This window comes from Phaethon aethereus, assembly GCF_964289735.1.
Source record: "Phaethon aethereus genome assembly, chromosome: Z".
Classification (NCBI taxonomy): domain Eukaryota; kingdom Metazoa; phylum Chordata; class Aves; order Phaethontiformes; family Phaethontidae; genus Phaethon; species Phaethon aethereus.
The window spans coordinates 3,839,375-3,853,013 of NC_138577.1; the positions used below are offsets into that span (position 1 = coordinate 3,839,375).

The 13,639-nt window shown below is 38.7% G+C and overlaps 1 protein-coding gene across 2 annotated transcripts in view; it reads left to right on the forward strand.

Annotated features, from left to right (window-relative positions):
- The window catches only part of LOC309415756 (dymeclin), a gene marked incomplete at its 3' end in the record, with an annotated part of 207,666 nt that overhangs the window by 25,219 nt on the left and 168,808 nt on the right, over positions 1-13,639 (forward strand). For both annotated transcript variants that reach the window (XM_082013362.1, XM_082013363.1), the window contains exons 6-7: positions 7,708-7,833; positions 9,389-9,531. In XM_082013362.1, the coding sequence (XP_081869488.1) occupies positions 7,708-7,833; positions 9,389-9,531 (269 nt within the window). The remainder of the gene's footprint in view (positions 1-7,707; positions 7,834-9,388; positions 9,532-13,639) is intronic.

A 13,639-nucleotide genomic window follows, 5' to 3' on the forward strand; every position in this document is an offset into this window, starting at 1 on the left:
TAATGTTAGCACTCGAGAGTGTACATTAACGACTAAAACTGCATAGTCAGCAAAAAGGTGCCAGTTCAGTGTTTAATTGTATGACTTTTATGTAGAAACTATTGCTAACATTTTGTTGTGAGATAGAGCTCCCAAAGCTTTAAATTATAAAGGCTTCTTTCAGCGGCCTGTTAAAGAGCTGGTACACATAACTGAACATCTGGTTGTTATCAGTACATTTTCACTTCATTAAAAATTATAAATGCATATGGAGGGAAAATGAAATATTGTGATCTAGTTACATCACTGTAAAGTAGCACCCTGTGGTGCCAGGAGAAGTTAGTTGATATTTCTATTACATTCCATTATTTTCTGTATTTAACAATTGTTTTAGGTTGCAAACTTAGTCACCTCCAAATTCAAATGTTAGCAATGTTTTGACTCATTTAAGGATGCTCTACATATTCTGGGAGCTTAATAGTCATATGGAGGTAGAAGGAGGGCGATATAATTGATTCTAAAGCTCTATGGAATCATTGCAGTGTAGGAACGATGCCACGCACAGATTATGAGAAACGTTTAGGCTTTTTTTCCTTGCTAATTGGGAGTAGCAAAGAGGTTAAGAACTGCTTTCACTCCTATTTTGGGAGTGTCATATTTAAATTTTTTTGTGACTTCCAAAACAATAGGTCAGAATAGTGCTGCTTTAAAAAAAGGCTATTTTATCAAGATTGTAGTAGCTCCAGTATTTGATAACTAGACAAAGTTGCCAAAAATGCTGAAGTCAAATAGCTCTTCAAAGGGGAACTTCCATCTGTTGAGACTTAGGTTGAAGCTGGGAAAAATAGCCAAACTGAAAGAGATTCGTATTCCTTCACTTTGAAGATCCTCAAAGTTTAAGACTGTTGTGCTCTATGTGGGAGGGATCTGATGAGTATAAAGGGAGTTTTATTTGCTACTGCACCTTGTGTGGTGGTATAGCAACTAAAAAAATATTTATTTATCTGGAATATTTTCTTCATCACTCTTACATCCTTTTCTCTTTTCTGATGGTAGATGTGTGGCCTCTTAAGTGTTTAAAGGTCCTAAGCCGGAAAATCTTTATCTGTGTCACATTCTTCTTCCTGTTCAAATTTAGTTTTTAGATCTCGGTGTTTCTCTATGACCTGTTTTTTTACTAGACTAGCTTTAATTTACACTGAACTTGTAACAGACTTTCTAATTCCAGAGCATAGTATCGGAGGTCTGCACTGTTTGTCATACATCGTGCTGTATATTTAAGATCCTAACCTGCATTCTCTGTTACAGTTTTCAGCCCTGTTTTTGCTAAAGGTATCGGATCTTGAAAAACACCTGCTTGCTAGTATTTGGGTTTGGGCTTTGGTCTGGGCAGCAAAGACACCTAGGCACTGAAGTCAAGCGTATCTCTTTCTGGGACCTTGCAGAGTGTTTCAAATTGGTGGCAGCGACCAGGCTGACAGGCATAAGCCTCTTTTCTCCATTGCCTAGATAAGAATACGACCCACAGAGATTATTGCTGCTGCTCCATCAAGATGGCTCTGCCTTGAAACCAGCACATTTGAGAAGTGGTGTTACAGGGAGACTGTGGAGCAGGTCTGCCGTTCATGCAGGCTGCATGGCTGGAACACAGGACGTGATTCCTGTGGTCTGGCTCTGTCCAGATCTCTGCAATGGTCTAAGGTAGCTTTCTGAGCGCCGGGGTCATCTTCTCTGTGGCTGCCTTTTCCCTGGGGCTTGGAAGCTACGCAAGCTGTCATTTTAACCCTTTAAATACTCCTTTTAGACTATTTCAATCTTTTTTGGTTTTTTCTCTCATTCTGTCGCCCAATCAAAAATACTGAGCATGGGGGAGATGTAGGAGGAAATGTCAGAGATGCTCTCTGCTTCTAGTTAGTGTTTCTTGAGTGCCCCTTTGGGACATCTCCCAAATGTTTGGAGTCAGCTGTAATGAGCATAGTGCATTATTGGCTGCCACAATGCGTATTTGCCATCGATGGGTGTAAAATTAGGAGTGATTCCAAGAGGAAAGATTATGTTCACTTTGAGTTGTTGTACTTGTATCCTGAGACTGATAACCAGATATTCTTCTACTTGCCTTTCAGTTTTCAAAACTGATCCCATTCTCTGTGGTGACTCCTCTTTCACCTTTCTGGTGGGCCCTCAGGAAGCGGGGAAATGAAACCTGGTTCCTGTATGATTTGAGAGTTTTTGTATGAATCAGCCCTTTTGGCAACTCTCCTAAATTAGAAAATAAGTTACCTTTTAACCTTTTAATACTTAGAGTAGACAGCTCTGGCTGGGTGAAAGTTCAGGAAAATATTTAAACTGGGAGGGGGTTTGGTGTAGTGGTGTGAGGTGAAATGCAGAGATTTGTTTCTGACTGTTCAGCCTGTTTTCTCTGTAGGTGTGAAATAATTTATGAGCTCGCAGCCTCTGTTTGCGAAGGTATAGAAATAGCTGCATTTCATTGAGTAATTAAAGTGTTTACAACAGCATGTACCTTCAGAGTAGTAATTGGATTTCCTAGCTGGGATTTTCCTATATATTGCCTCTATGCTTCATATTGGTTCCTCTTTCACGGACCTCTCTCTCGCCGGCAGGGAACACAGCTGAATGATGTGGTGAGCGCAGAATGCGGTTGTGAGCAGTGCTTGGCGTTGGAGCAAAGCCAGCAGTGGCAGGATGGTGACACATGGGTAGATTGTTGAAGTTCTTGGTAGATGATGCTGATAGAAGGTCATCCACATGGTTTTGAATGGAAAAAGCAGATGCCAGGACATTGAGGGGCGGAGGTTTTAACAGGCCCATAGGTCTTGTTCTGTGGGGAGTGAGTGCATCATTTGGAAAGACACTAATACGTCCCCCTCACCAACTTAAATACGTAAGCTGCTTGTAGCATCAGAGTCCTGCAAACTGCTCTTACTGCTTTATCTTGAGCCTGCAGGAGTAGACAAGGGTATTTTGGGTTTTGTGTTTTCCCATAGGCTATGATTGACAGATGACCTTGCTATTATGACCATCATGTTTTGGTCTGCTTCAGACTCCAGCATTTTCTTTGTAGCTTGGAAGAAATCTACTTCGAAACCTAGTGGTGTGTCATGGTGTGGCATCTGTTTGCTGTGTGGTACCATTTAGTGTCAGCACTTGTCTGGGGGTGCAAGCAAGTAATGGTGAGTGTTCAAGCTATTGCAGTTGGAAGAGTTATTGCTCAGGCAGGTTGCCTTAACTGGCTGCTTGTGTGTGTTCTTTTCCTGTTTCTACCACAAAGAAGATCTTTTATTTTTGTTAAAGGTTACTGTTTTGACCATAGACCCCTTTTTCAGACATTTGGAGCTTCTTAAGTGCAGTATCAGCTTTGTGATATATTTGAAATAAGTGTCTGTAAAAGGGCAAGGTGAAATCTTGGTCCAGTTCCAGCAGACAACACCTTGCAAGGGTGTGATACGCAGATAGATGGTCTGGTGCAGTCCTCCAGCCCCAACCACCTGAAGGTTGGTAGCTCTGATAGAATTTACAAGTCTGCCACCACAATTAATAAATAAAATAAATCAATAGAAATGTATGTTCTTGATGGAAGACCAGAAGAGGAGTGATATTCTTTCAGTTTGTATCCTGGAAGAATTAGTTACTTATACATTTCTTCTAAAGCAGTACTTCTTTTAAGTCTATGTGCAGTGCTGCTTGGAAGCAGTACTCCCAGGGCCACAGGTCTCTCGAAGAGGAGCCCAGGATCTCTGCTATCTACCTGACAAAGGGGATTAAGATGAAAGTGTTGCTCACTTATTGGAATTTTTGCATTTGATTTTAATGCGTTGTTGAGTAAAGATTACTAGAACACAAATTGTATGTGGTTGTTCAATTTAAGATGATCTGGTATCATTGCTTTTGGAAGGAATCCGTTGACGTATCAACTGTTTCTCATTGAAATGTAGATACTAAAGTGTGTGTTAAATACATGCACACATTTATGTTATGCTAGCATCTAGGAATCTTGCATTTTGGAGCTCGAGTCATCATTCTCTGAAGAATTAATAATTTAAGATAATCATGGATATGTATGACATGCCTTTGCTTTAGAGACTAAATGTGTATATATAACATTTGTTGCCAGAAACCGGTTTTAACTGGGGTATCACATGCAAGCACCTGGATTTATTCAGTCTGGTTAAAGAAACAGGCACTTGCTTTGTGTCACTGTGTAAGAAATGTGATACCAAGCACGACAGCTACTTGTAATAAGGAAAGAACCCGAACGCAGGAGAGAAATGATTGCCATGATTCTAGAGTTTGGTCTATGCCAGATTGTTCCCTCATGAAAGGAGTAAGTCTTAAGGACAAAAGAATAGTATCTGTTAGCTTGTCTACCTGATACGGGAATATATCCTCTAGTAGGAAGTAGAGAGAAAAAGAGGAAAAATTAGGTGAGAATAACTATTGAAATCTCCAAAAGAGAAAATCCAGAAGGAGCGGGAGAGGGGAAAAGACCTGTATATGCTTTGGTATGTTGCTCTATGAAGTCCATTTACGTGGGACATGAGCTTTATCCAAGTTCTGTGGATTTTTTATTTGTTTCAGAAGACACTTGGGAAGAAAAAAAAAGTCCACAGAAACTCAAAACATCATGCAGTTCTCCTGGTTTTCTGAAATAAATAGCTAAATAATTTTGACATGTAATTGATACATGAGTTCATTATTCCTAGTTTCCTCCTTATCTGCAAGCAAACAGTTTTCAGAGGAAGTTGGAGATCAGCATAAATTCCATGTAAAGTCATTCTGTATGACCGCTAGCTTTGAATAAAATAAAAAAAAAAAATTCAAACACAAACCTCCCTATTCTATAGTATCTCAATATAAATAAACAGTATTTTCTTTGAAGTTAAAAGAGGTTCCTGGTAGTTCTTGTGACCCTTTAGAAATGCTTGGGTTTCAGAAAACTGTACATTTGACCCTTGATGGAGAAAATAATTTTGCTCTGAAGCTTTATCCTTGTGCTGATAAATTAAGGGTGACGGTAGCTGAGGGGTTACCCCAGCTATCAGGACTCTGGTTGTGTTTATGTCAAAGCAGATTTAATTTGAATAGATTCTACAGGTTGAGTGGAATGTTTCTGCAGTTAAATGTGCCCTGACTGGGTTTTGAATAGCAAGAAAATTGGAATAACTCACTGGAGCTCCATGAATTTAGCTTGCTTTCTGGGTTGTTTTTTCTTTCAGAGTTATATAAGGGTATTGAAAGCAGATTTTTTTTTTCCAAAAAAATATTACTTAATACATTACAGTAACCTCTTTGTTTATTTCCTTATACTAAATCTTATAAAAATAGAGACGAATTTTGTAATGTCTCCTCAGATTTGCTATTCCACTTGTATTTTTTTTCAGAAAAATAAATGAATGAATGATTGAAATGGAGAAATAGTAGACTCTAAAATTTGTTTCCTCTCAGCACAGTAACCCAGTAGATGTTGTAGCGTGTCATGAAGCTAGCTTTTTCCTTCTGCAACAGGGTTGGAGACGTTCTTGTATTCTCAGCCTTGGAAATTATAAACTTCAGAGGTTTTTTTTTTCCGTAGCTAAAAAGTATTTTTTCCAAGTTGTTGTTTTTATTTTGATAGAAAAACATTTCTTAATTTTTTGGCCAAACCTCTAGTAATCAGTGTATATATAGGTCTTTGCTTGGGATGAACCTAGGAACCATCCCCTAGGATGAACCTAGGGAAGTGGATTGCACAGCGTCACTGTGTTGGAGCGGGAATGGGAGCGGGAGCCGTTCCCAGCTCAGCCTTGCTTCTGGCTGAGGTGAGTTTGCAGTGGAGCCAGATCACAGTGTAACCTCTGGCCTGATCCAGTTATCAGCATTTACACTGCCTAACTTCCTCAGTAGTGGGCAAAAAGTCAGGTAACTCACAGAAACTAAAAATAATTAAAATGTACTTCATGATTTTAAGGAAGCATGTTATTCAAGCAGTATGCCTCTTTCTGACCTATAACTTAGAATGTTATGGATTCAACTACTTAAATCGTGTGAGAGAAAATAAAAACACCGAGTTTGCATAACCTTCACTTTCAAAAACACTTCTGTATCTGAGGTAGTGCGGTTCTGTGGACTGCGATCCTGGAAATTGTGATTCCAGTTTGCTGTTGACTTTGAGCAGGTAACTAGTACTCTCTCTGCTCAGAAACTCTGGCCTAGAGCTACTGCAGAAGAGCTTAACTTAAGCTATCTGTACACCGTGATGCATGAAACTCTTCTTCCTTATCCTTTACCATAAGGCACGTTATTTACAGTATTTCTAGCAGCACACCTGAGATTGAAGTATTTGAGTGTGCTAAAAATCAAACTGAGTTCTGAACGAAATCCTGTTCATTTTGGTAAGGACCGTACGGGTTCTGAGCCTGAGAGTTTTACTGCAGTTAGTGTTTTCTGTGGTTAATTTATTTTGTTTCAAGAGAGATTGCACTGTACTTTTCAAGTTGTCATTATTTGAAAGAGCACTTGGTTTTTTGTTTATACTTGTTCTAACTGCCAAGAATAAAAGGTGTCACTAACAAATTAAAACTTATCAGCATCAGTGTGTGTTTATGCAGTGATGCTTTTTTTTTTTTTTTTGAATAGAGATGCTATAATATATTTGAATTTCGGAAGTATAAATAGATTCTGAATTTCCAGTAGGTTCCAGGTCAAAAAATCCTTGATAATTGATGCCTGTTGTAACTTGATGATACTGGATTGTGAAGCATACTGTTGGAAATTAAATAGTAACTGTGGGGGAAACATTAAAAGTACTTAATAACAACCTTTCTAATGGATTACAGGATGGTGCTGTTGCACTGAATGAAGTATCTCCTTGCTTTTGGAGGGGTTAAAAATAGTCTTTGGTTTAAAGCAAGAAGGATGCTGGTTCATGTCCGAGTTATTTCATTGCATTTTAAAAAGCTTCATGTAGTCTGCAATTTATTACTCATTAAGGATGCATTTTAAAAATATTCGATGTATCAAGGTCATTATAGACAGAGGTGGGAGCAGAAAGTACAAGGTATCCCAGATAGTGGATCTTTCTCTTACCCATTTTGCTGCACAGCCTTTCCCAATTAACCTTAGCTTAATGATAAACTCTCTGGTGTCAGTATTTAATCATTACAGCACATTCTTTGGGATTGGCTGTAATAGCTTGAAACTTTAGACTTCACTGTTACCTCAAAAATACCATTTAAAACTGAACAACTGTATGTAGTCTTGTGATATTCTGAGCATTTCTTACACTTAAACTAGCATTTGTGTATTCTGTTCCTTTCTTAGGGATCCACTTTTCCTGGCGGATGGAGCAGTGTTTGGCCAGCTGGGTATTTCTCTGACTTAGCATGATGGTTTTGTGACAATTTTATTTAACAGGACAAAGGACATGCTTTTGAGATCTATTTATTATTTTTAGAGTGAAGTGTAGTCTGAATGTTGCAGCTGGAATGTTCTGGACAATACCTCAGTGTTTTTACATTGTCTTGTCTTTTGGCATATCAGAAAAAAAAAAAGCATATATCTGAGAAAAACAGCCCATTGTTGGTATAAAGGGAGTTTGGTTTCTTAATTTGTTGTTTACATGTTCCCAATTGAAACTCACTGTGCTGAACAGGGAAGCTACCAGGTGTTCTTGGAAGTTAGTTTGTAAACAAACCCAGTAGATTAATCTTTATTTTTCCTTTTTTCATGCAGAGATATTACATACAGCATTTCCTTGGAAGCTGTGACAACTCTCATCGTCTTCCTCTCCTGCCAGTTATTCCACAAAGAAATTCTACGAGAGAGCATCATTCACAAATACCTGATGCGTGGTCGATGGTATGTCGTGTTGTGGGGTCTAAGGCAGAGCAAATGCTTTTGATGGCTTGTTTAGACTGTTTGTTCTTGAAAACAAAAGACAGTAAAATACATTTTGATAGAAAACTTGTTCTGCTCAAAAGAAAACAGAACACAAAAGCAAACATCTGTAAAGTATGATGGAAGGCTTCAGGTTTAAATCTCACAGCCCAGACTTCAGTAAAACTATTTTGCTAATTTTTATTTTTTAGTATAATTTCATTAACTTAAAACAGCTTTTACTTTTCGAGACGGATTTTTTGATCCGGCTATGGGTCTTTTCCCGTAACATCACAGTCTAGAGAACACACGCACCTCAGAAATGCTAATGAGCCTCTTGCGATACAAATAAAAAGCAGCCCCTTGAAAGATTGGACATATGTGCTACCTTGAGTTTCAAGCTGCAATAGTGGAAATATTTAGCAGGTGGTAAACTCGGTCGTATGAGTAATACCACTTGTTCTGGCGAGTCGGTTGTTTTGTTTAAATGCTTTGTCACGGTGGCTTATACGCATTTTAGTCAGGCTACCATTCATTCTCTCCCAACTTTAAATTCCATGTGGGGAGGTTTTTGGTAAATGTACCTATTGCCTGGTTTTCTGAAATTTCTACTAGATGTAAGGGAGAGATACTGCTCTGGGGGGACATGCAGGGAGAGGAGGGAGGCACAGCTTGGCTGCGGGCAGAGGGAGCACAGGGCAGACTTCAGCCTGAAACAGCAGCAAGGTAGAGGCAGAGCCTCAGTATCTGTGGGGTCTGGTGGTACTTAAATCTCTGGACTGAAGGAGTTGAGGGTTTGGGGCAAAGTGGGGAATGTTTGGGAGAAGAGGGAGTATGTGGTCTAAGAGGTCTGGGTTGGGAGTAGCAGAGGAGTTGGAGGGATAGTGGTTAGAGGGGACTGGAATTCATTGTAACAGAGCCCCTGTCCACTTTTAATCCTATGGAATGGGAACCAACTGTTTGCTTCTGTGGAAATCCTTCTCTATTTTGGAAATACTGTAACTTTTTATTTAAATCCAAGAAAATTTATGTGCATTTTTCAAAATCACTGATGTGAGTTCAGATGTTTCATTGGTCTTTGCAAATTGTCCCCAGCACACAGACAAAAATCTTGGGGGCGAAGGGGCAGAGAAATATGGTTGCTACCTGTTCTATGTAACCAAAGCATGGCGCAAAAACTAAACAAATATAATGTTTCTTTCCCTTGCATAAATATTTTCCAGTTGTGTCTTGAGGTAAAAGAATACAAGGATTCCACAAATTAAACGATGGATTTAAAAGTAGCATTGAAAAAAGAAAACAAGAAACAGTTTCCATGATGCTGCTGGTGAAGGTGCTCCTACAGAGCCCTGCTGAAGTCAGTGCAGCTTTGCTCGGGCAAGATCGTGGTGTTCTTTCCATTTCAGTCTACTCGAGTCTGGGAGAGTTACTCTCTGTGTTTAGTGCCAACCACCAGCCTTTGCACCCTGCCTGGGCTTTGTTGTGCCAATTTTTGCAAGTTGTGAGTCAACTAAAGCTTTTTTCTTGTTCTTTTCAGTCTCCCATATACCAGCAGACTTGTGAAAACTTTACTGTATAATTTCATTAGACAAGAAAGAAGCCCTCCTCCAGGAACCCATGTCTTTCAGCAGCAAACAGATGGAGGAGGACTACTTTATGGAATTGCATCTGGGGTGGCAAGTGAGTCTTATTTTCTGTAAACTATATTTCAAACCTTACGAAGTGTTGCTTTCTGTGTGACTTCTCTTACAGATACACCTGTAGCCCATTTCTTTTTCAACAAGTGATACCAGTGTGCTTGCTGAGTATAGAAAACCTGTCCACAGGTCTGCTTGGGTTGTAATCATATATAGTCCATCTTGAGATGTGTTAGAATCTGAGGCGATTGTATGTGCAGGCACTGCAGGGATACCTTCACATGGTAAAAGTAGAACCTAGTCCCTATTCTTCTTCTAGTGAGACATTAAAAAAATACCCCAAAACCAATCAAGTATAAATCACATGCTTTGACTTAAAATGTTGTAAGAAATACTTTTATATGCATATTTTATTCTTTATAATTGCTCGGTGGATATGGTGGCCTGCTCTGTGGCTCTGCTTGAGCAGAAGGTTGGACTAGGTGGTCTCAAGAGGTCCCTTCCAGTCTCAAGGATTCTTTGCTACAAGGGGGGGTGACCAAGATAGGAATTTTTGTAACATATTGTAGTGTATGTCTTTCCCAGTAGGTCGACTAATGTTTTTTCCTGAACAGTATGACTAGATTCTGACCTTTCGTGGGTGGACCGTTTGCTATAGAGAGATATCGCTTGAAGAATATGAAAGACTTGATGCCTTTTTTCGTTAAGGAAAAGGGTTCTCGTGTTTGTTGTACTATATACTGTGTTTTGGCTGATAGTTGCTCTCTTCCCCACACCAGATGTGTTTTATTGGTGTGTGTATTACATATAAAAATTCTTCCTAAAGGTTTTTCTTTTCCATATAATAAGAATAAAATAGAATATAGTGCTAACAGTAAAAGTATGTGTTGTTTTCTTTTTCCCTGATAAACTAAATAACACTTTGCAAGTCAGTTGCTGTTAAAACTGATGCTATTTATTTTGCTCTCTTCTGAAATCCATTCACTGGCAGCATCCCTAGGGGATATTAAAGTTCAGGCCGCAACTGGTCTGCCAGAAGGTTTTTTACAGTCTGTGACAGTGCCTGTGGATCTCCTCATGGAGGCAGTAAAAGAGCATGCCTCTGTAACTTGGTGCAGCGTAGCCTAAACACATGTGTAAGATGAGGTTACGCACAGCTCAGTGTGCTGCTGGCACACGCATCTCCTGCCTGGTTTCCAGTTTACATGCTCAAGGGTAGATCACTGCAACGTTTGGGTCCTGCCCGTAATGTAAATGCATCCAAAAAAACAGTTGCTTGGTTTGCAGTTTATTTAAAGAGAGAAATTAATTAAATTGTTCCTTACAACCTTTTTATTCGAGAGTCCCAACAGATACATTCTCTTCGTTCCTTTCAATTGCTAAAGAAAATTGTCTTAAAATGTTTTCCCGCGGCAGTTTTCAGTATGTGGTTTGTACTTTGGCTTGTGACTCAAGAGTGGTTCTCACTGCGTATTTTGATACCTCTACTTACCTGATGGTTTTATGCTGCTTGGTTCTAATCTCTCTAGTCACGCTTGAGTGTCTTTCTGCCTTAGTGCTGCCATGGGCAAAAAAGCTTTTCCCCCCCCACTTCTGGCTACTTGATTGATTTGTAAAGTCCATCCAAATTGCCACCGCTCCTGCCTTCCTCTGTAGCTCCTTTGATATCATATCCCCCCATGACTTTTTCCTTCTTGTATTTCTTAATGCAAACTCTTAAGGTTTCAGCCTACGTCTGTTCTTGTCTCTTCCTACACTTCCACCCCCTTCACTCCCCTTGAACCATTCTCTTAACAACTCCCTTTGGCATACTCCTACGCTAATTTTGTTGCTTCTTTCGTGAGTACCTGAAGTGCCATCTCTTCTCCCAGTGAATTAAGTATCTTCGTTTAAAGCTTTAGGTAAAAGAGCCTTTATAAAGAGCTTTCTAATGACCTGCTTGGGAAAGGGGAAAACCAAGCACCAAATCCTGTTAGAAAATTGAAATATTTTTTCTGTTTGTGCCCAAACAGTTGGTTAAAGGTTTTTTTGTGCCTGATTATTTGCCTGTCTGCAGCGTTGGACTATAGGTGAAACTTGGACACAATAGGACTGGTAGAGTAAATAGCATATTTGCCCATCTTTGGCAAAAGAGTTTTTTGCAAAAATTCCTTTGTTTAATATAGCATCGGGTGCATGGGTAGAGCGCAATACAGATTAGAAGCCAACAAGTCAATGGATAGTCTGCTGTGGGACAGAAGCAAGTTTTAAGCAATGAAAAGATGTGGAAAGCTTATGCGTTGTTTCTGTATAGTGTTATTTTTTGTGTATCTTGTAATCTTTACGGGATAAGAATTGAAAGAAGAATGGAAGAATCGAAGATTCACTTTTATGTTGCTCAGTGTCTTTTGAATACCACATAATGCTTATTGAAATAGTCTAAATATAATGTTGAGGATGAAAGGAGATAGGAGCCTGGTTTTAAAAATAATTTCTTTTTCATATGAAATTTTGAGGCCCGAGATAATTATTTTGCTTGTTCATTTGAAATTATATGAAGTAACTTAATACCACAGTCATCTACCTTACCATGTATTACATTACGCATATTTTGTAGCCACTTGCAGAGCAGTGCAAACAAACTCTTATAAGCACTGAATTTTAAATCCACCCCCCTTTTCCTTCCTTGTGATTCAGCAGGAGTGATAATTACACACGATATGAGCAGAAGTTTACTCTTTCCCACAGTTAACCTTCTCCTGCTTCTCACCCTTCGTAGCCTGTTTTTTTTCGTCTCATGAGCCTCCTTAACCCTGAAACCATACAACCAACATCCTCACACCAATTACTTCTCCTTGGTTTGGCCTCTGACTGCATGCAAGTACCTTTTTCCATCCTGTATGTAAAACACCTTGATTAGAATTGTATTGCCAATTACATTATCTTCCAGCAGTTAATAAACACTTGTGGGTTTGGAATGAGGGGGGAAATAATGATATTTTAGTTTGTAACTTCAGAAAGGATGTTCTTCTATACTGAGTCAACTTTGCTTTGTCTTTACAATTATTTTGCACAGCTACAAAAAGACTGCAAAGTGCTGCTAGATCTGGTGGTATGTTGTTGATGTGTTGTGAAGGCATAAATGGTATCAGTGTGCATGGCAGTAGAGATTAGACCTCGTGCATTAGAAAATAGAAATGCATTTTTCTTGGTTCACAAAGTACCTTAAAAAAAATTTTTGTTGGTTTTAAAACCCCTCTTTTTTTTGAGTATTATTAATATTTGCCAATTCATGGTCCACAGTTAACCAAGTTGAGAGAACTGTTTGTGGGCAAGCAAAATTTTTTAATTTTTCATTTTATTTCTTGTGAAACAAAATTCACGTTAACAGTGAGGAACAAATAAGCAGAAGATATGCTAGGGCAGGAAAACATGAGTTCTACTCAAGCCAATTGAAAAATAAGTCAATTTAAATGGTTCCATTTGAAATAGTTGATCCAGTTTATACTTTGCTATAGAAAAAAGACTTTAGTTCATCTTGCAGTACTTAGGAGTTACTGCAACAGTAAGATCTAATTGCCTTAGTTTGTGCTGTTTAGGTAATTAGAGATGTACAATGTTATACCTGTAAGAAACTAATGAAAAGGCAGTAGCCAGATTCATCTTCATTAATCACCTAAACAATCACCGTAACTAATCTGGCCCACAAATGCACTGTTGTAGCATTAATATAAATTGCAGAATTCAGCGTATAGTGGTCAGTAATGACTCATTTTCTCAAGTCTGTACTCTTTGGTTGGAACTAGACAAACATTCCTGACCATTAATGACTTTCTTTCATGTACGTATGTGCTTTACTCTGCATTGTGTCATTCATCATTAGTGTGCTTGATGACCTGTGTTGTACATCTGTGACATATATACTGTAGCTTATTCCTTTTTTATTGGTGCTTAATTCTGGTTAATAGGAGCACTTGCATGGTTATCTTTAACTTTACAAGAAAACTTTTTAATCATATTTAGCATTTTATGTTAATATCTTTTTCCTCTTCAATTTGATGTAGTCTGATTTGTAATATCTAGGTTAAAACGTATCGAATGAGAGAGGCATAAAAAGCTACTAATGATGTGTCTGTTACTTCTTATGATCCCGCCAAGATTTTTGTCTACTA